Source organism: Salmo salar, chromosome 01 (assembly GCF_965601325.2).
Source record: "Salmo salar chromosome 01, fSalSal1, whole genome shotgun sequence".
Classification (NCBI taxonomy): domain Eukaryota; kingdom Metazoa; phylum Chordata; class Actinopteri; order Salmoniformes; family Salmonidae; genus Salmo; species Salmo salar.
The window spans coordinates 82440139-82464863 of record NC_138291.1 but is presented as its reverse complement, the minus strand read 5'-3'; the positions used below and the strand labels follow the sequence as shown (position 1 = coordinate 82464863).

At 42.7% G+C, this 24725-nt stretch overlaps 2 protein-coding genes across 4 annotated transcripts; one reads left to right on the top strand and one right to left on the bottom strand.

Moving 5' to 3' along the window:
* Nucleotides 1-1185: 1185 nt before the first annotated feature.
* arl3b (ARF like GTPase 3b) lies at nucleotides 1186-17091 on the bottom strand. Of its 2 annotated transcripts, none has more exons than XM_014213407.3 (6): nucleotides 17006-17091; nucleotides 8587-8730; nucleotides 2274-2390; nucleotides 2093-2143; nucleotides 1799-1984; nucleotides 1186-1697 (listed from the first exon to the last, which is right to left on the bottom strand). In XM_014213407.3, exons 1-6 carry the CDS (start codon nucleotides 17006-17008, stop codon nucleotides 1650-1652), a joined length of 549 nt encoding a protein of 182 aa, XP_014068882.1. In that variant the 5' UTR covers nucleotides 17009-17091; the 3' UTR covers nucleotides 1186-1649. The 2 variants fall into 2 exon arrangements, with proteins under 2 accessions (XP_014068882.1, XP_014068889.1); XM_014213414.3 differs by lacking the exon at nucleotides 17006-17091 and adding an exon at nucleotides 9200-9461.
* Nucleotides 17092-18370: 1279 nt separating this feature from the next.
* On the top strand, nucleotides 18371-24173 carry sfxn2 (sideroflexin 2). Of its 2 annotated transcripts, NM_001140603.1 has the most exons (12): nucleotides 18473-18493; nucleotides 21047-21350; nucleotides 21740-21910; nucleotides 22050-22148; nucleotides 22271-22346; nucleotides 22437-22522; nucleotides 22631-22691; nucleotides 22818-22884; nucleotides 23084-23133; nucleotides 23350-23399; nucleotides 23568-23615; nucleotides 23733-23937. In NM_001140603.1, exons 2-12 carry the CDS (start codon nucleotides 21196-21198, stop codon nucleotides 23830-23832), a joined length of 963 nt encoding a protein of 320 aa, NP_001134075.1. In that variant the 5' UTR covers nucleotides 18473-18493; nucleotides 21047-21195; the 3' UTR covers nucleotides 23833-23937. The 2 variants fall into 2 exon arrangements, with proteins under 2 accessions (XP_082829873.1, NP_001134075.1); XM_082973747.1 differs by lacking the exon at nucleotides 23350-23399 and having other exon boundaries at nucleotides 18371-18493; nucleotides 23733-24173.
* The last annotated feature ends 552 nt before the right edge of the window (nucleotides 24174-24725 follow it).

The window sequence follows — 24725 nt, the reverse complement described above, 5'->3', positions numbered from 1 at the left end:
TGTGTGTGTTGGCTGGGCCTCTTTACACTGCCACTACAGCCAGCTCAGAAAGAAATGCAATTTTTCTCATCACATTTTATTCACGGACCTTCAATCCTTGGACAGATCACATTCAAGAATATCAAAAAGGAAAAAGCCTTGTGTAAATGCCCTCAAACACAAGACAATGAAACACTTGAGAAATATACACTGTCATTTAATCCCCGTTAAAATCAATCAACACCAGTGGAGGCTGGTGGGAGGAGTTATAGGAGGACAGGCTCATTGTAATGGCTGGAATGGAATGACCGGAAGAGTCAAACATGTGGTTTCCATGTTTGATACCGTTCCAATTATTCCATTCCAGCCATTACAATGAGCCCATCCTCCTATAGCTCCTCCCACCAGCCTCCACTGATCAACACATACATTACATATGCAAATACAATAGATTACATAGTACAGGTGTAATATATACTCTACTGCATGCACATAACATATATGAATAGGGGCGCCAGGTAGCCTAGTGGTTAGAGCGGTAGACTTGTAACCGAAAGGTTGCAAGATCAAATCCCCGAGCTGACAAGGTAAAAACATGTCATTCTGCCCCTGAACAAGGCAGTTAACCCATTGTTCCTAGGTCATCATTGAAAATAAGAATTTGTTCTTAACTGACTTGCCTAGTTAAATAAAAAAAATATATGGGGGCGAGTTATATACAATTGATCATCCATAATGTATTCTTTTTCCATTTTATTTATTAGGCTTTGTCCAAAATGGCACACTATTCACTAGATAGGGCTCTACTCATATGGGCTGTGGTCGACTCTAGTTCACAATTTAGGGAACAGGGTGCCATTTCAGAGTTGCCCTATAGTGTTTTTTTATTTTTACATATTAACACACGTAACCTTTTCACAGGGGAGTAAAACACAGTATACAATGTTGCCCTGTCATCCTAGTAAACCAGTAACTGTAACCACACACCGTATCTGTTATTTGTAAGCAAATTACCCTCTACTTCACCATAAATAGAGAATTACAAAAATATACCCTACTTCCAACAGAACTGCAGCGAGAAAAGAGCTTGGAGCATGGAATAAAAAACAACTGAGCAAACTGTACGAATAAGAAAAATGTGGCAAGAGAGGAGAGAGAAAGAGATCGAATGAGAGGGGGAGAGAAGTAGTCTGGGTAACAGTCTGTTTTGCTATCATTCCACTCCTTGCCACTCCTGTGATGCTTTGGCATACAGTATGACAGAGTAGAAGGAGTGGAATATAAGACAAACGGACTGGTACCCAGGCTAGGAGAGAGGGAAGAGAGAAGGGAGGCTGGTGTTGTGGTGAAGGACAGTAGAAAGGTCTGGAATGTTCTGGGGCGGAATTTCTTAACAGGGTGGAGGTGATATGGTTAGGCTGGTGGGTCTCCTGGGATGGGTTTCCTTCCCTTTTTACCCCCAAATACAAATACTCAATTTTGAAGAGCAACAATGGAAGTTGTAGTTCTAGCGAGAATTGTAGTTTAGTAAACAATGTGTAGTGACCAGCAAGGCAGTTAAAAACTTTCTTCAAGTCCATGTTTAGTGCGTACATTCACAGGTACAACACGTCCTCCCACAGGCTTAGAGGGTGTGTGTGTGTGTGTGTATGAGAAAGCAGACAGCTGTGCTACTTCTTCTTAGCATTGACACTCTTGCAGACCCAGTTCATTCCGTCCTGAAAGGAAACAGAAAGAATAAAATGTCACTTCCTGAAGTGAAAACATGAATTGACCCCAACCCCTGTTGTAGATGGATGGGTTAGGGCTGGTGTCTCACCTGTACCCCCTCTCCAGTGAGGGCGGAGCAGGACTGGATCTGCCAGACGCGGTCCCGGATAGTGTGCAGGTTGAGTCCCTCAGCGATCTCAGAAGCTGGGGCAGCCGTCAGCAGGTCTTGCTTGTTGGCAAAGATCAGCACTGGAACCCCACTCAGCTTCTCCTCATCCAACAGCTCAGCCAGCTCCTAGAACACAAACACAAATCAGCCTGGGATACCAATATAAACTTAAATATACGTAGAATATGCACATTACACAGCCCACAAACATCACTGAAGAGAATAAAAACTCACCTGTCCCGTCTCTTCAAATCTTTTTCTGTCTGCACTGTCGATGACGTAAATCTGAAATACAGTAGTATCTCCAATCAAAAATGATTAATCACACACACTACTGGTGTGTGTATGTATGTATACACATATATAAATATAAAAGTCATACCCCCGTAAAGGAAGCTATGGTTGAGCCACTCACCAGCACGTCAGTGTTCTCAAAGTAGTTTCTCCAGTAGGGTCTGATCTTCCTCTGTCCCCCGATGTCCCACACATTCAGCTTAAAACCCTGAGACTGAACACTCTTTATGTTGAAGCCCTGGAGAGAGAGAGGGGGGGGGGGTTGGGTTTAGAAGTGTTAAGGCTCAATTTGAACAAACCTAACGCAATGGTAAAACTAAGTGCTGGCAGCAGGGCTGGGTTTCGCTGAATAAACAAGCTGTAGGTGTGACGAGGGCTTGGCCACTCAAGGTGTTCCATGGCTTAATACTGGATGAGTTTCTCTCAAGTTCTGTAGGTTATTGACGGTCTTTGTAAGTTATTGACAACTAACACACTCTTTAACGGAATCATGGCTCTCTCCGGATATACCGTCACCATCCATACAGCCAGCTGTGTTCTCAGTACACCGCGCAGACAGGAATAAAGAACTCTGAGTTGAAGAAAGGCGGGGGTGAATGTTTCATAATTAACTACTCATGGTGTGATTGTGATAATGTACAGAAACTCAAGTCCTTTTCTTCACACGACCTAGAATACCTCACAATCAAATGGTGACCGTATTACCTCCCAAAGGAATTCTCTTCGGTTATAGTCACAGCCGTGTATATTCCCCCTCAAGCCGATACCACGACGGCCCTCAAGGAACTATACTGGACTTTGTTCAAACTGGAAACCATATATCCTGAGGCCGCATTTATTGTAGCTGGGGATTTTAAAGCAAATTTGAGGAAAACGCTACCGCAGTTCTATTAACAACTTGACTGTAGTACTCGTGCTGCTAAAACACTCGACCACTGCTACTCCAACTCCCGGGACGCCTACAAGGCTCTCCCCCGTCCTCGGCAAATCAGATCATGACTTAATTTTATTTACCCCATCCTATAGGCAGAAACTCAAACAGGAAGGACCCGTGCTAAGGTATATTCAACGCTGATCTGACCAATTGAAATCCAGGCTTCAAGATTGTTTTGATCACGCGACCTGGGATATGTTCCTGGTAGTCTCTGAGAATAACATTGACGTATACACTGAAACGGTGACCGAGTTCATCAGGAAGTGTATGGCGGATGTTGTTTCCACTAACTATTAAAACCTACCCAAATCAGAAACTGTGGACAGATGGCAGCATTCGCGCAAAACTGAAAGTGCGAACCCCTGCATTTAACCATGGCAAGATGACTGGGAATATGGTTGAATACAAATACTGTAGTTATTACCTCTGTAAGGCAATCAAAACAGGAAAAACATCAGTAAAGAGACAATGTGGAGTCGCAATTCAACGGCTCAGACACAAGACATAAGTGGCAGGGTCTACAGACAATCACAGATTACAAAGGGAAAACCAGCCACGTCGCGGACACCGACGTCGTGCTCCCGGACAAGCTAAACACATTCTTCACCCGCTTTGAGGATATCACAGTGCCACCGACGCGGCCCGCTTCCAAGGACTGTGGGCTCTCATTCTCTGTGGCCGACAAGATTAAGACATTTAAACATATTAACCCTCGCAAGGCTGTCGGCCCAGACGGCATCCCTAGCCGCATCCTCAGAGCATGCGCAGACCAGCTGGCTGGAGGTAACTGAACTAAATTACTATCACCCCGTAGCACTCACTTCTGTCATCATGAAGTGCTTTGAGAGACTAATCATAGATCATATTACCTCTACCTTACCTGACACGCTACCCACTTCAATTTGCATACTGTCCAAATAGATCCACAGACATCGTACTGCCCTATCCCATCTGGACAAGCTGAATACCTATGTAAGAATGCTGTTCATTGACTATAGCTCAGCCTTCAACACCATAGTATCCTCCAAGCTAATCATTAAGCTCGGGCCCTGGGTCTGAACCCCGCCCTGTGCAACTGGGCACTGGACTTCCTGACGGTCCGCCCCAGGCGGTGAAGGTACGAAACAACACCTCCACTTCGCTGATCCTCAACACAGGGGCCCCACAAGGGTGCGCGCTCAGCCCCCTCCTGTACACAACAGTTGTCGTCTACAAACTTGGCGCAGGAAGAAATGGCAGCAGTTTTACAGGCTTCTAACCAAATGTGTTTTTTCCCGCGTTATTTGTAACTTATTTTGAACATAATGTTTCTGCCACCATATCTTACGGCAAAAACTAGCTTCTGGATATCAGGACAGTGATCACTCACCTCGGATTAGACAAAGTTTTTTTTCTTCAACAAGCAGGAAGCACAGGATATACTGCGAACACCCGACAAGGCCGACATCCCCGTTATTGGCAAGAGAAAGAGACGCAGGTACAGAGGACACAGAGCGGGGCGCCTCGTAAGGATCCGGAGAAGGCGAGTGGGAAAGCTGCCGTTAATATTACTCGCCAACGTACAATCATTGGACAATAAATTATACGAGGTACGATCACGAATATCCTACCAACGTGGCAACAAAAACGGTCACATCTTATGTTTCACGAAATCGTAGATGAATGAATGATGACATGAATATTCAGCTAGCAGGATATACGCTGCACCGACTAGATAGAACAGAACACTCCGGTAAGACGAGGGGGGGGGGGGGCGGTCTGTACATATTTGTAAACAACAGCTGGTGCACGAAATCTAAGGAGATAAACTATAGACCACACTATTTTCCAAGAGAGTTCTCATCTACACTTTTTGTGGGTGTTTATTTACCACCACAGACAGACGCTGGCACTAAGACCGTAGTCAGTCAGCTGTATAAGGAAATAAGCAAACAGGAAACCGCTCACCCAGAGGCGGCGCTCCTAGTGGCCGGGGACTTTAATGCAGGGAAACTTAAATCAATTTTACCTAATTTCTAACAACATGTTAAATGCGCAACCAGAGGGAAAAAAAATTCTAGATCACCTGTACTCCACACACAGAGACGCGTACAAAGCTCTCCCCCGCCCTCCACTTGGTAAATCTGACAATTCTATCCTCCTGATTCCTGCTTACAAGCTAAAATTAAAGCTGGAAGCACCAGTGACTTGGTCTATAAAAAAAAGTGGTCAGATGAAGCAGATGCTAAACTACAGGACTGCTTTGCTATCACAGACTGGATTATGTTCCGGGATTTTTCCGATTGCATTGAGGAGTACACCACATCAGTCACTGGCTTTATCAATAAGTGCGTCGATGACGTCGTCCCCACAGTGACTGTACGTACATACCCCAACCAGAAGCCATGGATTACAGGCAACATTCGCACTGAGCTAAAGGGTAGAGCTGCCACTTTCAAGGTGCGGGACTCTAACCCGGAAGCTTATAATAAATCCTGCTATGTCCTCCGACGAACCATCAAACAGGCAAAGCGCCAATACAGGGCTAAGATTGAATTGTACTTCACCGGCTCAGACGCTCGTCTTAGGGCTTGCAAATTATTACAGACTACAAAAGGGAAGCACAGCTGCGAGCTGCCCAGTCACATGTGCCTACCAGACGAGCTAAATCACTTTATGCTCGCTTCGAGGCAAGCAACACTGAGGCATGCATGAGAGCATCAGCTGTTCTGGACGACTCTGTGATCACGCTCTCTGTAGCTGACGTGAGTAAGACCTTTAAACAGGTCAACATTCAGACAGATTACCAGGAAGTGTGCTGCGGGCATGTGCTGACCAACTGGCAGGTGTCTTCACTGACATTTTCAACATGTCCCTGATTGAGTCTGTAATACCAACATGTTTCAAGCTGACCACCATAGTCCCTGTGCCCAAGAACACTAAAGGTAACCTGCCTAAATGACTACTGACCCGTAGCACTTACATCCGTAGCCATGAAGTGCTTTGAAAGGCTGGTAACGGCTCACATTAACACCATTATCCCAGAAACCCTAGACCCACTCCAACTTGCATACCACCCAAACAGATCACAGATGATGCAATCTCTATTGCACTCCACACTATCCTTTCCCACCTGGACAAAAGGAACCCCTACGTGAGAATGCTATTCATTAACTACAGCTCAGCGTTCAACACCATAGTACCCTCAAAGCTCTAAACTAAGCTAGGGATCCTGGGACTAAACGGCTCCCTCTGCAACTGGATCCTGGACTTCCTGACGAGCCGCCCCCAGGTGGTGCACATCTGCCACGCTGATCCTCAACACTGGAGCCCCTCTGGGGTGTGTGCTCAGTCCCCTCCTGTACTCCCTCTTCACCCACGACTGCATGGCCAGGCACGACTCCAACATCATCATTAAGTTTGCTGATGACAACAGTGGTTGGCCTGATCACCAACAATGACGAGACAGCCTATGGGTAGGAGGTCAGACACCTGGCCAGGTGGTGCCAGAATAACAACCTATCCCTCAACGTAACCAAGACTGAGGAGATGATTGTGGACTACAGGAAAAGGAGGACCAAGCACACCCCAATTGTCATCGACGGGGCTGTAGTGGAGCAGGTCGAGAGCTTGCTGCTACTCTCTGTTTACCACATATACACAGTCACCATAACTATACATTCATGTACATACTACCTCAATTAGCCCGACTAACCGGTGTCCCCGCACATTGGCTACCCGGACTATCTGCATTGTGTGCGCCCCCCCCAACCAACCCATCTTTACACTGCTGCTACTACTCTCTGTTTACCATATATGCCTAGTCACTTTAACCATACCAACATGTACATACTACCTCAATTAGCCCAACTAACCAGTGCCTGTATATAGCCTCACTACTGTTATTATTCATTGTCTTTTTACTGTTGTTTTTGTATTTCCTTAATTATCTATTGTTCACCTAACACCTCTTGTTTTAACTTAAAAATTGCACTATTGGTTAGGGTCTGTAAGTAAGCATTTCACTGTCTACACTTGTATTCGGCGCACGTGACAAAAAAAGAGCTTTCATTTGATTTGTAGGCCTGATTACCAACAATGATGAGACAGCCTACAGGAAGGAGGTGAGGGCCCTGGCGGAGTGGTGCCAGGAAAATAACTTCTCCCTCAACGTCAACAAAACGAAGGAGCTGATCGTGGACTTCAGGAAACAGCAGATGGAGCACCCCCGTATCCACATCGACCCGACCGCAGTGGAGAAGGTGAAAAGCTTCCTCCAAGTCCACATCACCGACGATCTGAATTTTTTTTTTTTTTTTTTTTTATTTCACCTTTATTTAACCAGGTAGGCAAGTTGAGAACAAGTTCTCATTTACAATTGCGACCTGGCCAAGATAAAGCAAAGCAGTTTGACAACATACAAAAACACAGAGTTACACATGGAGTAAAACAACATACAATCACGGTCCAACCACACAGACAGTGTGGTGAAGAAGGTGCAACAGTATCTCTTCAACCTCAGGAGGCCGAAGAAATTTAGCTTTGGCCCTAAGACCCTCACAAACTTTTACAGATGCACAATTGAGAGCATCCTGTCGGACTGCATAACCGCCTGGTACGGCAACTGCCTGCAATCGCAGGGCTCTTCAGAGGGTGGTGCGGTATGCACACGCATCACCGGGGGCACACTGCCTGCCCTCCAGGACACCTACAGCATCCGATGTCACAGGAAGGCCAAAAAGATCATCAAGGACATCAACCACCCGAGCCACTGCCTGTTCACCCCGCTACCATCCAGAAGGCGAGGTCAGTACAGGTGCATCAAAGCTGGGACCAAGAGACTGAAAAACAGCTTCTATTTCAAGGCCATTAGTCTGTTAAATAGCCATCACTACCTGGCTCCCACCCAGTTACGTAACTCTGCACCTTAGAGGCTGCTGCCCTATATACATAGACATGGAATCACTGGTCACTTTATTAATGTTTACATACTGCTTTACTCATTTCATATGTATATACTGTATTCTATTCTACTGTATTTTAGTCAATGGCACTCCGACATTGCTCGTCCTAATATTTATATATATTTTTTATTCCATTCTTTTACTTTAGATGTGTGTGTATTGTTAGATACTACGGCACTGTAGCTAGGAACACAAGCAGTTTGCTACACCCTCAATAACATCTGCTAAATATGTGTATGTGACCAATACATTTGACTTAATTTGATAAATACCAATTCGACTGGGGGCACAGAATATTCTCATCCTAGTCCACTGTGGATAGATAGTTCAGTTTACAGTATTAAATAGCATAGGCTACAGTAACGAGTGATAGCAACAATTAAAAAAATAAAATATAAAAAAGAGGGGAAAAAACATCCACTGTTTGCTCAATATGTTGGAGTGCTGACAGGCAACATCTTAATTGGCTTCAACAAGTATTGACCTTTACGCATTGCACTTCTACCGCAAAAAAATAAATAAATACTAGGCTCCCCTAAAGGTGTGTTCCTCATTACCTGTGTGGGAGTGATGTGACTGATGTCCTCAGAGGCCAGTTGTTTCAGTAGCGTGGTCTTTCCTCCGTTGTCCAAACCCAACAACAAGATCCGAACCTCCTGATCAGGTGTGCTCTTTAGCTTTCGAAGGATTGACAGCAAACCCTGCAATATATCAAAACCCAATCCATTATGGGTTATCCTGAGTCGTGACATGACCAATGGAGGAGCATACCTGCTATTTGCCAGAAGATTCCGACCCTACCGTTATGCTCGTTTACAAGGGTTCGGAACGCAATCATGGTTACATTAAAGGAAAATCCACCCAAAACAAGTAATAGCTTTAATTTACAGTGTTAAATAACAATGTGAAAACAATATATTTTTTTAAACAAATGTTCCATTTTGGCGTTACAATAAGGTTGGTAGCAACATGGAAAGTCGTGGTGAAAATCTGTTGCAGCTCAAATAGACTACAAATTCCACAACGCAATGCTCGCTCTATGGGCGGGCTAGCTAGCAAATGTAGCTACACACAATAATATCAAAAACAATATTAGCATGTAAAGTAACTACTTAGTGCAGTTTGTTTAGGCTATTTTACAGCTATCAATTTAGGAGTCTACAATCTCACCATATTCAACCTGCAGATAGATGTGCCGCTAACATTCGCACGGCAGATATACTTTTGAGGAAATTGGAAACGTTGCCCACGCTACGTCAATGGGCCGTACGGTGCATTCTGGACGATTCTGGGACAAGGAGCGCTCTCCTTCAAGGATTGAATGGAAGTCTTGGGCGCTAGCTTAAAAACCCAACAGGGAAAACAATTTTGTCAACAAGAAGCACAACATTACAAATATTTTCCGAGATGTGAGATAATTAACCTGCCATCTGTAATATCTTACAGCTTTGGAATCGTAACATTACGTACTTTCAAATAAAATAGGCACGTTTATTGAAAAGGGATTACGTGACGATCAGTTTAGTAACCGCTTGACGCAGCATGTCAACATTAACGCGATTGGTCGACAGTCTGCTGGGTGGGGCGTTATGTTCCCTAATTAAATAGATTCCTATATCCTTCTATAATATCTCTGGCAACGGCACCATGCTATGCACACTGAACTAAACAGGCAGACAAATAAGGAAAATGTTTTAAACGCTCCGTTAAATAAAAAAAAGATGATCAATGGCTCATTCGATAGAAGACATCGGCCAGTATTGAAACCATTTTCGCGATCTAAAAGTCTTATTAACTTCCAGTATTCCTATTAACTTCAAATGTAGTGAGAGCCACGATCACAGTGCCACGTCAAACCGGCCGGAATTCTGCCTGCTTGAATGCCAATAACTCAGATACACAAACTTGAAATGATACGGGGAATCCATAGAACATCACTCGGAGACGCACAAAAACAATATAACGTTCAAAATGGGTTAATCTTTCCTTTAAGACACCATGGAGGTGGCGCAAAATATATAGTACCAGTCAAAAGTTTGTCATTCATTCCAGGATTTTTCTTTATTTTTACATCGTTGAATAATAGTGAAGACATCAACACGATGAAATAACACATATGGAAACATGTATTAACTAAAACATTTTTTCAACAAATGTTAATATATTTTAGAATTGAGATTCTTCAAAGTAGCCACCCTTTGCCTTGACAGCTTTGCACACTCTTGGCATTCTCTCAACCAGCTTCACCAGGAATGCATTTCAATTAACAGGTGTGTCTTGTTAAAAGTTCATTTGTGGAATTTCTTTCCTTCTTAATGCGTTTGTGACAAGGTAGGGGGGTATACAGAAGATAGCCCTATTTGGTAAAAGACCAAGTCCATATTATGGCAAGAACTGCTCAAATAAGCAAAGAGAAACGAAAGGCCATCATTACTTTAAGACGTGAAGGTCAGTCAATCAGGAACATTTCAAGAACTTTGAATCTTTCTTGAAGTGCAGTTGCAAAAACCATCAAGCGCTATGATGAAACTCTCATGAGGACCACCACAGTAAAGGAAGACCCCGAGTTACTTCTGCTGCAGAGGAGAAGTTCATTAAAGTTACCAGTCAGAAATTACAGCCCAAATAAATGCTTCAGAGTTCAAGTAACAGGCACATCTCAACATCAACTGTTCAGAGGAGACTGTGTGAATCAGGCCTTCATGGTTGAATTGCTGAAAAGAAACCACTACTAAAGGACACCAATAATAAGAAGAGACTTGCTTGGGCCAAGAAATATGAGCAATGGACATTAGACCGGTGGAAATCTGTTCTTTGGTCCGACATGTCCAAATTTGAGATTTTTTGGTTCCAACCGCCGTGTTGTGAGAAGCAGAGTAGGTGAACAGATGATCGCTGCATGTGTGGTCCTCACCGTGAAGCATGGAGGAGGTGTGATGGTGCTTTGGTGACACTGTTGGTGATTTATTTAGAATTCAAGGCACACTTAACCAGGAAGGCTTTTTTCATGTTATCCAGAGCGTTGGTGACTGTAACTGTGCTGCTGGCAACAATTTAGTTATGCTTTTTTGCCTATGTTTACTGACACTGGCCATATTCAATGGGTGTTGAGTGTTCGTAAATTCATCAGTTATTCTGCGCTCTGGCACACAGACGAGAGTGCTCTGAAATAGAGTAGATGGCCAGACTGAATTTACAAACGCATCCAAAATGATTACTTGCATAGTGGAGTATTTTGTTAAGACATGTAGCTAGCTAGCTCTGCAGGTAGCTAATAAACCAGGTTCAATGTTAGCTAGCTAACATTAGGCTATATCTAGCTAAGCAAATGGCTCTGAGATACGAATAATAAGGTCATACACGTAACATTAGCGAGCCAGCCAGCTAACGTTAGCTTGCTAGGTAAACAATGAACCAATCACAACTCATGATGTTACTACCCTGCATGAATCTGCAGGTAACTTAGCTAACCAACCAGGTTCAATGTTAGATAGCTAACATTAGGCTATAGCTAGTCAAGCAAATAGCTCTGAGATACGAATAATATGGTCATACACGTAATGTTAGCTAGCGAGCCAACCAGCTAATGTTCGCTAGCTAGATAAACAATGAACCATAATCACAGCTCATGACGTTACTATCCTGCATGAATCTACAGGTAGCTAACCAACCAGGTTCAATGTTAGCTAGTTAACATTAGGCTATAGCTAGCCAAGCAAATGGCTCTTTCTGTCAATATTAGAAATGTGTCATATCTGAAAATGTAGCTAGCTAGACTATCTTGTATACATCATTCCTGGTTGGACGCGTCTCCGCTCTGATGCCATGGTTGCCCTTAGTTTGTATATGTAATCCTGAGACACCTGTTGTTGTCTCAATCTCCTTAGCTATCATACTCGAAATCCACTGATTTCAAAACTCAGTCCTCCAGAAGGTGGAGAGCAACACTTACGCAGTTTTAATACACGATACATGAAAAAAAAAGCCTCGGTAGAAAGAATTACCTAGACATACTGACAGGCTCAAATAGACAGAAGTGTGCTATATGGCAGACCAATCCCAAATCATCTCTCGGCATGTCCAGCCCACTCGGGGCGGCAGGTAGCCTAGTGGTTAGAGCGTTGGGCAGGTAACCGCTAGATCGAATCCCCGAGCTGACAAGGTAAAAAGTTGTCCTTCTGCCCCTGAACAAGGCAGTTAATCCACTGTTCCTAGGCCGTCATTGTAAATAAGACTTTCCTAGTTAAATAAAGGTTACTTAAAAAATATATATATATATATTTAAAAAGAAATCTCTGCCAATTATGGCTAGCGGAAAGGTTGCCGACTTTCTGTGCCTAAACCAACTAGGCTCGTAATTTAACAATTTTATTCGTATTTACAGATGGCATACAAGGTTGTTATTAAGGCACATGAAAGTTCACATGTTTGAGAAGGCATTTCTGCCAAAAGACATATTTTGATTAAAAAAATATATATGTTCAAACGGCTCTTCTGTGAAGTAGTGACCAGCGACATACACCTAGTTTCCTCAAACGGGTTTTTGGGTTACTACATGATTCCATATGTGTTGTTTCATAGTTTTGATGTCGTCACTATTATTCTATAATGTAGAAAATAGTAAAAACAAAGAAAAACCTTTGAATGGGTAGGTGTGTCCAATCTTTTGACTGGTACTGTATGTGTCGGAAAACGTACCTCAATGGGATATGCCACTGTACGGCAAATGTAACCTTTATCCACACTGATACATTGAGAAGATTGAAATACTTCTAGTTTTCCTGGAAAACTCATGCTAGCTAGCAGTAACCACTGCAGACATTTTGGAATGACACGTCGCGTTGAACAACAAAGTAGCTGATCGGCCGACGGTGCCATTTCAAAATGGCTGCGGTGGCTACTGCTAGCTAGCATGAGGTTTAAAAGGACCGTTATCCAGAGAAAATAGCAGCATTTCAATCTTTTTGATCTATCAGTGTGGATAAATGTACAATTTGGAGTACAGTGGCATATCCCATCCCTGCTTTGAGGTACATTTTTCAAACCATATCTCGGGCCGGCTCAACAGTGTCTTAATGTAACCATGATTGCGTTCTGACCGTTGGGAGCCGGCTTGCATATCAGAAGAGCCGAATCTATTTATAAAAAATAAAAATAAAATAAAAAAATATGAATAATCAAAAGATTTAAATGAATAGAATTAAATAATTCAAAGAACAACATTTTTTAAAATAATATAGGCCTAAATGCTCAAGCGCACACACAGTCGTTCTGTCTGTCTACTCAGACTAACAGCCCCACCTGTTGCTCCTGTCAACCAATGAACCAAAGATGCGTGAGGGAGGGCTGAGCCAACTCACTCACAGTCACACACTTAGCAGCCGAAGAGAGAGAGGAAGGACAGCTGTGAAAACAACAGCTGGAAAATGAGTTGGAAGCACAGTAGCATTTGGATGCATTTTAATAATGTCGACAATGTTAGAGCACAGTGTAGTATTTGCCAAAACAAAATCTCATATAAAGCCGGTTCTACGCACAACCTACACCGGCATATGCGAACTGTGCACCCAACTGTGAAGCTAGCTGTAGCGGCGCTTCGAGAAACTAGCAGGCCTGCTAGTGATAGTGGTGGAGCCAGCACCTCCACACGTGGTGATGTACCCACTCAGTCAAGTAGGCCTACTCCGCAACCCACAGCAACGCAGTCTTCTATGGACCAGTTTATGGCAAAGTCTGTGTCTGTAGCAGAACAAGGCCAAATTGATATTGCATTGGCTAAAATTATTGTCACAGCTTTCCAGCCATTCTCGATCGTGGAGGACTGAGTTTTAGAAATTATAGCAATAGTCTAAATCCAATGTACACAATTCCAAGCAGGAAAACCCTTTCAAAATCACTTATTCCACAACTGTACGAGAGCACACAGGCTTCAGTGTGAGAAAGAGTCCAAAAAGCTACTAGTTTGCCTGACCACTGACTGCTGGACATCAAGGGTAACCACTTCTTACATGTCGGTTACATGTCAATTAATTGAAGATTTTTTTATGTCTGGCTGTCTTCTGGACTGCTTTGAGTTCAGCTACAGATACACCTCAGAACTTGGCAGAGGAACTGTTGAGTGGCCAGAAAATTGCAAGTAGATGGAAAAGTGGTCTGCTGTGTTAGCGACAATGCAGTTAAAATGGACCCATCATCCATGTCTTGCCCACACAATCAACCTGATTGTAAGAGATGCTCTGAAGGTGATGAAGCCCACTGTGGACAAAGTGAAAGCAGCTGTGGAATACTTCCACATGAGCACAGTAGGTGCTGAAAAACTAATGTCTACACAACGCCAGATGGGGATGCCTGAGCTGAGGCCTAGACTGCACTACTAGGTGGAATTCAACATTTTATATGTTGAAGCGGTTTCTTGAGTCAAAGGATGCCACCATCTCTACCCTGGCCATTGTCAATGCACCTGTTGATGCTCTGACCCAAGAGGAATGGGAGGTGGTGGAGGAGATGTGCAGAGTCCTGGAACCCTTTGAGCAGGTCACTGTGGAGATCAGTGGAGAGAGGTACAGTAAGCAATTATTACTACATCATTATTTAATCCAGTATTATATATGAGCAGGAGATCAGAATGTAGTATCAGTAGATAAAACATGAACCTAAACTAATAAGTTACTGTTCTCTCTTTTCAGCTATGTGACAGCCTCAAAAATGATACTCCTGTGTAAGGGTCTGCAGCGAATCACAGCCAGCCGCCAGAAAGAAGCAAATGTAACCACAGGACATATGACAGAGCTGATGGAGACCCTATGTTCATCAATGGACAGAAAGTTCCACAGAATGGAATATAATCACGTGCTATCAGAAACCGCTGCACTTGACCCCAGGTTTAAGAAGTTAGCCTTCAGTGATGCCAGAGTGATTGATGAGGCTCTTCAAAGAATAACTTCAGCAGCAGGGAGGGGCAGCCCCAGCAGTTAGCTGGCTCAGGCACCAGGGCAACAGGAAGAAGAGGGATCAGATGGAGCAGAATCACCAGCAGCAGTGCCACAAACGTATGCTGTTTGGATGCTGTTTGATGAGAGAGCAACTGGGGATGCAGCATGAAGGAATCCCTCAGCAGATGCCATAATGGAGGTCTGATCCTATTTGGAGGAGCCCCTTCTCCAAAGATCTGCAGATCCTCTGAGCTGGTGGAAGAACAAGGCCTCTGTCTACCCACGGCTTACTAAAGTCATGACAGGGAGACTCAGCATAGTGGCCACATCTGTTCCCTCTGAGAGGGTCTTCTCGAATACGGGACAAATAATTACTGAGAGAAGAAACCGCATCAGCCCCTCGAAAGTGAGGCAGCTTGCATTTCTGAATGCAAATCTCTCAAAAGCAAATTATGGTCAGCATTGCTGTGTGCTGCTGGTTATAACGGGCTGCAGGTAGCCTAGTGGTTAGAGCGTTGGAATAGTAACCAAAAGGTTGCAAGATCGAATCCCTGAGCTGACAAGGTAAAAATCTGTTGTTCTGCCCCTGAACAAGGCAGTTAACCCACTGTTCCTAGGCCGTCATTGAAAATAAGAATTTGTTCATAACTGACTTGCCTAGTTAAATAAAGTTAGAATAAAAAAATGGCAATAAAGGAGAGAAAAGAGGGACCAGTTTAAGGTTTTAAGTGGGATGCTGCAGTTTTGCATATTGTTATTTTTCTTTGATATTATTTATGTTGTTCAGATTGTTACATTTATATGCACTGAAGTTATACTTCAAAGGTCGACTGATTAATCGGCATGGCCATCACTACCAAAGATTATAGGGTCGCCTAGGAAACATGTTACATCCCTTTGGTTCCTACCCTGTTACAATTACTCGTCCATGGCATTTTCATTCGTTGTCATGTAAAACAAAACTGTACTCAAAGTGCTCACTATTATTTATATTCTAAATATAGAATTACAATAAACATTCTATTTCCATGATTCCAAAAGTTCACCCAAGTGTTTTGATCTAAATCGCAATTGCAACGTTTGGTTAAAAATAAGGCCCAGTATTTTTTCCCATATCGTGGCAGTGTGGAAATTATCTCAAATGAGTGCAGGAATTGATGGAAATGCAAGAAATTATTTTAGGTTGAAGTTGAATCGAACAGTATAAAACAATCTGAATGGACGAAGACCCATTGAAATAATTTAGAATATATGTATTGCCACCCTAGGGTCACGCACTACTCGTACAGCAAATGTAGAACTTTTATTAATCAAAAACATAAAATACCGTCAAATTTGAAAAATACCATGGGCATGATATGATATTTTGTCCATGTCGCCCAGCCCTAAGAGGATACAGAAAATAGAGAACTATTCTCGAAATAATAACACTCTTCAGGATGACACGGTGGTTTCAAAGATGGAACGTGTTCTGAAGCGACTGAACTAGCTAACTAATTATGTAGCTATCAACAGTTTCAATTGAGTTTACCTCGCTAGTTAGCTATACTACTAGGCTGCACATCTCATAATAACAAAAGAAAAACATAAGAACAAGGTCCCTCACGACGCCAGGACAGCGGAGTCAATCACCACCTTCCGGAGACACCTGAAACCCCACCTCTTTAAGGAATACCTAGGATAGGATAAAGTAATCCTTCTAACCCCCCCCCCCCTTAAAAGATTTAGATGCACTATTGTAAAGTGGTTGTTCCACTGGATATCATAAGGTGAATGCACAATTTTGTAAGTCGCTCTGGATAAGAGCGTCTGCTAAATGACTTAAATGTAATGTAATGTAATATAATGATGCTAGCTAAACCAATAGAGCAACAAGACCGCTGGCGCTGCAATCAGCTTTTCCAACATCTTAATTTTTCACCAATTTATGAAGGGTACAGTGGCAGTAATTTGAAGGGGGAAAATGCAATAGTAGTGTTTATTATGCATTTATTCGGTTCGATCTACATTCTAACAGCAACGTATCACAGTAAATTTAACTCACCATATTGTTGCTTTAGCTAGCGATCTATCTTCCCAAGACGCTGCCGAGGTTACTAGGGCGTGATGACGTTTTACACAAGCTCACACGTAAAGCAAATGAACTTAACGTTACAATTCGCCACTTTCGCTAATACCAAAATCTCTGTGAACAAAACATTCCTCACTTCAGAAATACATTGTGTACTAGCGGAGGCATAAATACCAACACTGTGTATTTATCTATATTTTGTATTTATCATTGTGAGGTCGCGTTAGCCATAATTATGTACTTTGCCTTTGCTTTAGAAATAAAGGTAAAGATCTACTGCATGCAGAGTTTAAAAGATGAGATGACTGAAAGTTCATATGAGTATTTATTTCTGGGGACCGACATTCGGAAAAGGAGAAACAAGATGTTATTTAACCATAAATGGTTCTCGAAAAACATTGTTCTTGTCAGCCAATTAGTTGATAATAGTGGGAATCTACTTACATGGAGAGAATTTATGGAAAGTTACAACTTTGAGGTTTCAAGCAAGGAATATGACACTGTTATTAAAGGTATACCTAGTGGGATAAAAACTTTACTTCAGAATAATACATATTTTGGAATATCTCCGATTGTAAGCAATGTTCAGGTGAATGGCGTTGGTCTACTAGATACGACATTCAACAATCGTTTATTAAGGGATATTTTCTACAGGAAGTCTATTCCATCTGCGATATTTTGTTGGACTTCATCGTTTGACGTAAACTGGCGCCGTGCTTGGCTCACTCCACACAAATTTATGGTGACCAATAAAGTGAAGGAGATCTCCTTTAAGATAATCCATAGATTCTATCCGTGTAATAGTTTGATTTCTAAATACATACTTGATGTTACCAGTGAATGCAGTTTTTGTGAACTAGAAACTGAATCTATTGAACACTTATTCTGTAATTGTTTATATAGTGAAGTGTTCTGGACTGATGTAAAACTATATCTTGGCCTCAAATTGCATACAACCATTGAAATTTCAAAGTTTGACATATTTTTTTACTACACTGATTCCACAATTGAACGTGAGTATGTCATAAATCTCTTTATTTTATTAGGAAAATGTTTCATACACAAATCAAAATTTATGAAGAAAAAGCCCCTTTTCTTAATTTTTTTAAATCTGAGGTGGAAAACTATTTAGAGTCTTTAAAACGTATACAAAACAAAATGTCAAAAAAATGTATTCGCTATATGTCTGTATTTGATTTGATATAATGTGGAATAGTTTTTTTTCTTTTTTTTTGTCATTTCTTTGGAATCCCTCTGGCTGTTATGTTTATGTTTTGCATGTTACTGTTAATAATAATAAAATCAAAATAAATAAAAAACATTCGGAAAAGGAGCTGCCCCAGTCTGTGATTGGAGGAAGCGGTGCCACGTGCACCCTCCCCTACTACACCAACTGCTGAGATCTTGACTTGAAACATTTAGCAAGTTACACTGTATCATCTTGCAGTCCAGCGGTGAAAGGTAACGTCTGTTTCTTCTGCTACTTTGTTGCAGATATTGATACAGTTAGTGTTTTTGTTGCCAGCTATCTCTTCTCTCATATCTGGACAAAGCTGCTAGCATGCTTCGCAAAATGCGGGTAACATGACAGGCAAGTTGCATCAGTCTGAATGATAGCTTTACGGTGATTTCAAGAATGTCCCACTATTTTTTTAGTTTTATTTAACTAGGCAGGTCAATATGATGGTCCAATGCATAATGAGGAGTGCAGCTGTTCTAGACTTGCAGAGGCACAGGATGGATGTCAACAATTCATCTAGTTTCTCGACAGTCTTGCACAATTGCGTTGAATCTAGATAACTACTTGTTTACTGCTGCGGTTAATTGCACATCGACATGTCTTTACTAAATCCTTTTTAGGTTACTAGTTCTCTCATAGTTTAACTACAGACTCGGAAAATCTCTTATCTTTGCTTCTTCTCCTCATTTCCTTTCCTTTATTTGCACTGGTTCTGAAGAACAGGTTTCACTTGCATGTCAACCCAACCACATTGCTCCCATAGACCTTAAAACCAGTAGCTAGTGTTAGCGCTTACGTCATCCACGTAATGCTAAAAACATCTCCCGATGGTGCATGAAGCCGGAAGTATTTGAAATTGAAGCATGCCGCCTTAAAAAATCTCCGATTTCCGGGCGTTCAAGACATCTGGGAACTCGGAACAAAATGTACTCCGACTGAGATTTTCGAGTTCCCAGTTGTTTTGAATGCAACATTTGAGTAGAGAAACCAGCCTAAGTCATGTCACGATTCCAAAGCTATACGATATTACTAGAACAATTTAACTATCTCACATCTCGGAAAAGAGGTGTAATGTACTTCTTGTTGACGTAATTCATGTTAATGTTGCTTTTTTGACTTAGAGCTCAATTCACTCCCATTCACTCCTTGAGGGAGCGCTCTCCTTGTCCCTGAATCTCCCAGAATGCACCGTGGGGCACATTAACGTCGCGTGGGCAGCGTACAAAATGGGGGTTAATACGATTCTAATGGAGTTTCCCATCTCCTCAAAAGTATCTCTGGCCGAATGGCACCAGCAAAGGATTATGGTCGACATAGTTGTTTTCATCCTGCCTGAGAGTCAACCAGAGCCTCTAGAGTAGACTGCGGCCCATGGTTGGTCTGTCAGCACGAGGTCCTGTGTGACGACAAATGTAGTAGTCAGAATTGATCACTATTTAATGAAATATCTCAATTTGTAGAGAACTTTCCAAGAATTCACTGTGGGGATCAAACATGAACATAATAAACAGATTTTAGAGCCCCAAAAAGTTCTTACAATCGTAAATTACATAGGGCTATGTTGCTACGCAGTAGCCGACCAGTAGAGCTTCCACAAACGTTTATTTTCTGCGACCATATAGCAGCGGAAGAATTCAGTTTGAGTCGTCAAGCAAAGGTTTCACACCCTGTGTTTTCAGATCAGTGCAGATGGAGAGGGGCAACTCTAGAGTATTGAGATGCAGCCGTTGATGATTGAAGTCCAGTCTAACTAGCTCGCCCTGGGGGAAATAAATACCTGTGGTTGATAATATCCTTACTTTATTCTCAACCTCATCACATCACACGCTTTCAGGCTTCTCTTCAACTCTCTGACCCCCTTGTTATTAATTCACATTTTCCTCCCAGTCCCCTCTCTCCCTCGGCCCTTACTCTCTCTCTCTTCACACCATTCATACAAAACGTTTGTTCATTAATTCATGTTTATTCATCCATTGACTTGGTCAGTGATATAGTGATATGTCGCTGTACTGAGATGCTGGGCTTGGTCTGGGTTCATTCCTGCTCATTGTGCAGCTACAGCAGAGAGTGTGCATGACCCTGCTGTTCAAACAAACAGCTCCGACCAGCTCTGGATCCAGCCGGCTTCTAGCCTGGCTCTCCTGGGCGCATTTCAATACTCTCTAGAATGGCCTCCTTTCCATCCTCGCCTAGTCTTTTTGCGTGCACTGCTCTGATCTAAAAAACTTAGAGATTATACTTTAATCTGGAGATCTGTTTGAACTTATCCAGTTTTGGTCAACATACTGTTTTTTGCTGCTGCAGATGCTAAGCACTCTCTCTGGCTGTTTGAAATGGGTAGGAAGGAAATGCTCTGATGCAGACAATGCCACACTGTGACCCCAGATTAACTTTGATGGAACTCTGGAAGGGTGGTTTATTAATTAAACTGATTCTGTTACGCAGTCTCCTGTGAGAGAATCAACTCTGGTTAGTTGTTTGCTGAGTGAGAGAGAGACACACACACACCGCAGGAACCACAGGGAGGGCTGCCCCAAGGCTGGGTTCAAAAGTTATAGCTCTGAGCAGGTCTGATTGGTTAGGAAGTAGGTTACCCAGAGAACCCTGGGAGGAGAGATTTTATTATTTTATTTTTACAAAGGAAACTGAGGATGCAAATTATGATACTGTATGTGGTCCCAAGATTAGTCCTACACTTTTTTTAAGCTTACACCAAAGTCAAGGCTATTCTAACAACTGAAAACAGAAAGACTCATGTGTTTCTGTCTTTCCAGAGGCAGACTGGAAGGGCTGAGTGGACCAGGTTGGCACAGGACCAAGGAGCCAAACATTGACTGCAGGCTCGACTCGGTTTGGGACAGGCGAGGTGTTTTGGAGACCATATTTGTGACTTTAGACCTAGGTTGTGAGGCGGAGGGTCGCGATGGCAGTGAGCGGGTTTGACATTGACATGCCACGGTGGGATCAGTCCACGTTTATGGGAAGATTGAAGCACTTTGCCAACATCACAGACTGGAGGACAGCACTACTGCCGGACTCACGACTGGACGAGGCTAAAGCACTGGTGGAGAGCTGCAGGTAGCGCACACACAGACACCACGAGGTTAGAGCATTTGGCCAGTAACCCAAAGGTTGCTGGTTCGAATCCCAGAGCCGACAAGTAGAAACATCTGTTGTTGTGCCCTTGAGCAAGGCACTTAACCCTATTTGCTCCAGGGACACTGGTAAAATGCTGGACCCTGGCTCTGACCACAACTCTCTGCTGGTGTCTCAGGTGGAGTTGGGATATGCTAGAAACACATTTCCAATACACACTTGCACATGTGTCTAATAGGACAAATATAATTAAGCACCCACCAAATTATATTATTATTATTATTATACCACTGAAGTTGTAATTCCATTATGTCTACAGTTTTTGTTCCCTGTGATGAGAATTTGGGTTCTGTGTGGTTCTCCTGTTCTAGAGCGGGGTCCGTTCCCCCTGGCACCACAGAGGAACAACTGCACTACGCCAAGAAGCTCTATGACTCTGCCTTTCACCCTGACACTGGCGATCGCATGAACCTGATTGGTCGAATGTCCTTCCAGGTACCTGGAGGGATGGCCATAACGGGCGGTATGCTACAGTTCTACAGGTACACACACTGATTTGACTACAACAGATCTTTAGGATAGCCAACCATGGGTGAGTTTGGAGCGATGACTTCTAATCCTACATTTTATATTCTTCTTTCCCCACTCTCTTTCTATCATTTTCTCATTCTTTCTCTCTAGGACAGTCCCTGCTGTAGTGTTCTGGCAGTGGGTGAATCAGTCATTTAATGCTCTGGTCAACTACACCAACAGAAATGCTGCTTCCCCCATCACACCCAAGTAAGACCCTGCAGACCACACCCACCCACACACTGCTGTGTTGAATGTATTGCAATGTACATGGAGAATATTAAGAACTATTTAAATGTCTTAAACTCAATCTCTTTTCTCTACCTCTTCAGTCAAATCGGAGTAGCCTATTTAACAGCGACTAGCACTGCTCTAGCCACTGCTGTGGGACTTAACTTCTACACAAAGGTACAGTTCAAAGAACTCAACACACAGACTGGTTTGATTGATTACATGTTCAACCTCCCCTTACCGTCTTGTCTCTGCCCTCCTCTGTAGAGAGCCCCTCCACTGGTGGCGCGCTGGGTTCCGTTTGCAGCCGTGGCGTCCGCTAACTGTGTCAATATCCCAATGATGAGGCAACAGTGAGTACATACTCAATTGAAGTCACTTGAGTATTAGCATCTATTCTGATAGTGTATTAGCATCCCCCATGAAGACAACAGTGAGTTGTTGACCTTCTCTTTTCTCAGGGAGCTCCTGAATGGCATAGCTGTAACAGATGAGAATGGAAACAAACTTGGCTATTCCAAGGTAGCAGCACTGGGAATATCTGGATAATTAAATATTCTACTAAATATCCAATTTCTGACTGTTACACAATAGCAGAGAAATTACATTGTACCTACTCCTCCGTTCCCACATTTTCTTTCTTTCCAGAAAGCAGCTGTGAAGGGCATCACCCAGGTGGTCATTTCCCGGATTACCATGGCAGCACCGGGCATGAGTACGTTTCAGAGGTTTAAGGAGGAGGGGAGCTGTAGAGTTTGAGCTCAGTCCTCGCTCCATAGACAATGGAAAGCGGAGCTGTGTTGGAGTGTGACCCTGTTGCTCTCTTCAATGACTCATTCCTCTCCTCTTGTTTCCACCTGCCACCCTCTCCTTTATCAAATTTTTTTTCTCCCTTTCCCCCTCTCTTCTCCTAGTCATTCTCCCCGTCATCATGCAGAGACTTGAGAAATTCAAGTTTATGCAGGTGGGCCTTTTATTCAAATACACCAAATACTGCTACTAGACACGCATAGCATAGGCTAGCTAGCTACAAAGTTATTGAATAAGCATTCCTAGTTACAGTGCTATTGACTAAATATCCACAGTTACGTTGTTCTTGACTAAACATGCTGACAGTGCAGATTCTGTCTTGCGTTGCATTGCAGTTTATTGCTAACAAGCTCTGTCTTTCGGTTAACAGAGGATCACCTTCTTCCACGGACCTTTACAAGTCATGATGGTGGGAGCGTTGTAAGTAGGAATGTTTTAGGAGGTTGCACCATGAAGATTTGTTTGGTTCAGGGTTTTTTTTGGGGGGGGCCTGCTCAAAAGTAGTGTACTATGTAGGGAATAGGTACCATTTGGGATGCACATACATGTCTCAGTAGGCACAGTCACCTAACTATGTCTGTTTTGCAGTCTGGTCTTCATGGTGCCTGCCGCCTGCTCCCTGTTCCCTCAGCAATGGTAAGTAGCCTGTCGACTGGGAAGCATTCAGTTTTGCGCCTTCATGATGTTAGTAGCTGTTTTAGTATTAGGCTCTCCCTTGGTTTAGGTCTCACTCTTCCTCTCCATTTCTTTCAGCTCCATGGCCGTGTCTAAGCTGGAGCCAGAGCTAAGGGAGTCCATTTTGTGTCGTTACGGGGACAGTGTACAATACGTCTACTTCAACAAGGGCCTATGAACACACACACACACCTGCCTTCTTAATCATTGTCCAATCAGGGAGAGCGTCTGAACGTTTTTATAAATGAGCCAATCAGCATCTTCTGTTCATAGGATAAATAGCGTTCTCCTTGTTTGTCTTTGTCTTTATTTTCAAAGAATCTTTGTGATTTTAGGGGAGATGTTCTTAAAGAGTTCAAATGTGTGTTTGAATTGTCTTTTTGGACCACTAATCACCTTTTTATGCGGGTAAAGTACATGTCGGATAAAAAAAAATGTCACGAGGCCTGATGGAAACAGCAAATTTGTCTGTAAACTTTCGAAATTTCGACAAAACAAAATACACTTGACAAGGTGGGATCTTTTTGTGTCTGTAAAATTAATTCTGCGAGAAATGGTGGTGGAAACACTTATGTATAAATATTGATAATAACCATCATATTGAAGTAAACTTGATATGTTGTGTGGTCCTTCCACTATGACTCAGAAAAGCATACAGTTTATTAGGTTACAGAGGAAATAAGTTACTCATAACTGATGAAAGTGCACGGTGCGGCGCTTGATGCACCTTTCCGCTAAATATCGAGGGTCTTAAATATAAATGCAACATGCAACAATTTCAATGATTTTACTGAGGTACAGTTCATATAAGGAAATCAGTCAAATTAAATAAATAAATTAGGCCCTAATCTATGTAGTTCACATCACTGGGCAGGGGCACAGCCATGGGTGGGCCTGGGAGGGCATAGGGCAACCCACTGTGGAGCCAAGCACAGACAGTCAGAATGAGTTTTTCCCCACAAAAGTGCTTTATTACAGACAGAAATACTCCTCAACATTTTTTTTTTTGTGACAAAAACAGCAGTAGAGTTGAAAGTGCAAAGGAAACCCATTTAACTTGTATTTTTTTAT

What these genes read in the sequence shown, in the direction of transcription:
- arl3b (XM_014213407.3), bottom strand. An exon ending in GTCACATCACTCCCACACAG is followed by an intron (nt 2,391 to 8,586) that starts GTAATGAGGAAC and finishes CTCTCTCTCCAG; the next exon opens with GGCTTCAACATAAAGAGTGT. An exon ending in TTGAGAACACTGACGTGCTG is followed by an intron (nt 2,144 to 2,273) that starts GTGAGTGGCTCA and finishes ACTGTATTTCAG; the next exon opens with ATTTACGTCATCGACAGTGC.
- sfxn2 (NM_001140603.1), top strand. Translation starts at nt 21,196, where the DNA reads ATGGCAGTGAGCGGGTTTGACATTGACATGCCACGGTGGGATCAGTCC. An exon ending in GGTATGCTACAGTTCTACAG is followed by an intron (nt 21,911 to 22,049) that starts GTACACACACTG and finishes CTTTCTCTCTAG; the next exon opens with GACAGTCCCTGCTGTAGTGT. An exon ending in ACAAACTTGGCTATTCCAAG is followed by an intron (nt 22,692 to 22,817) that starts GTAGCAGCACTG and finishes CTTTCTTTCCAG; the next exon opens with AAAGCAGCTGTGAAGGGCAT.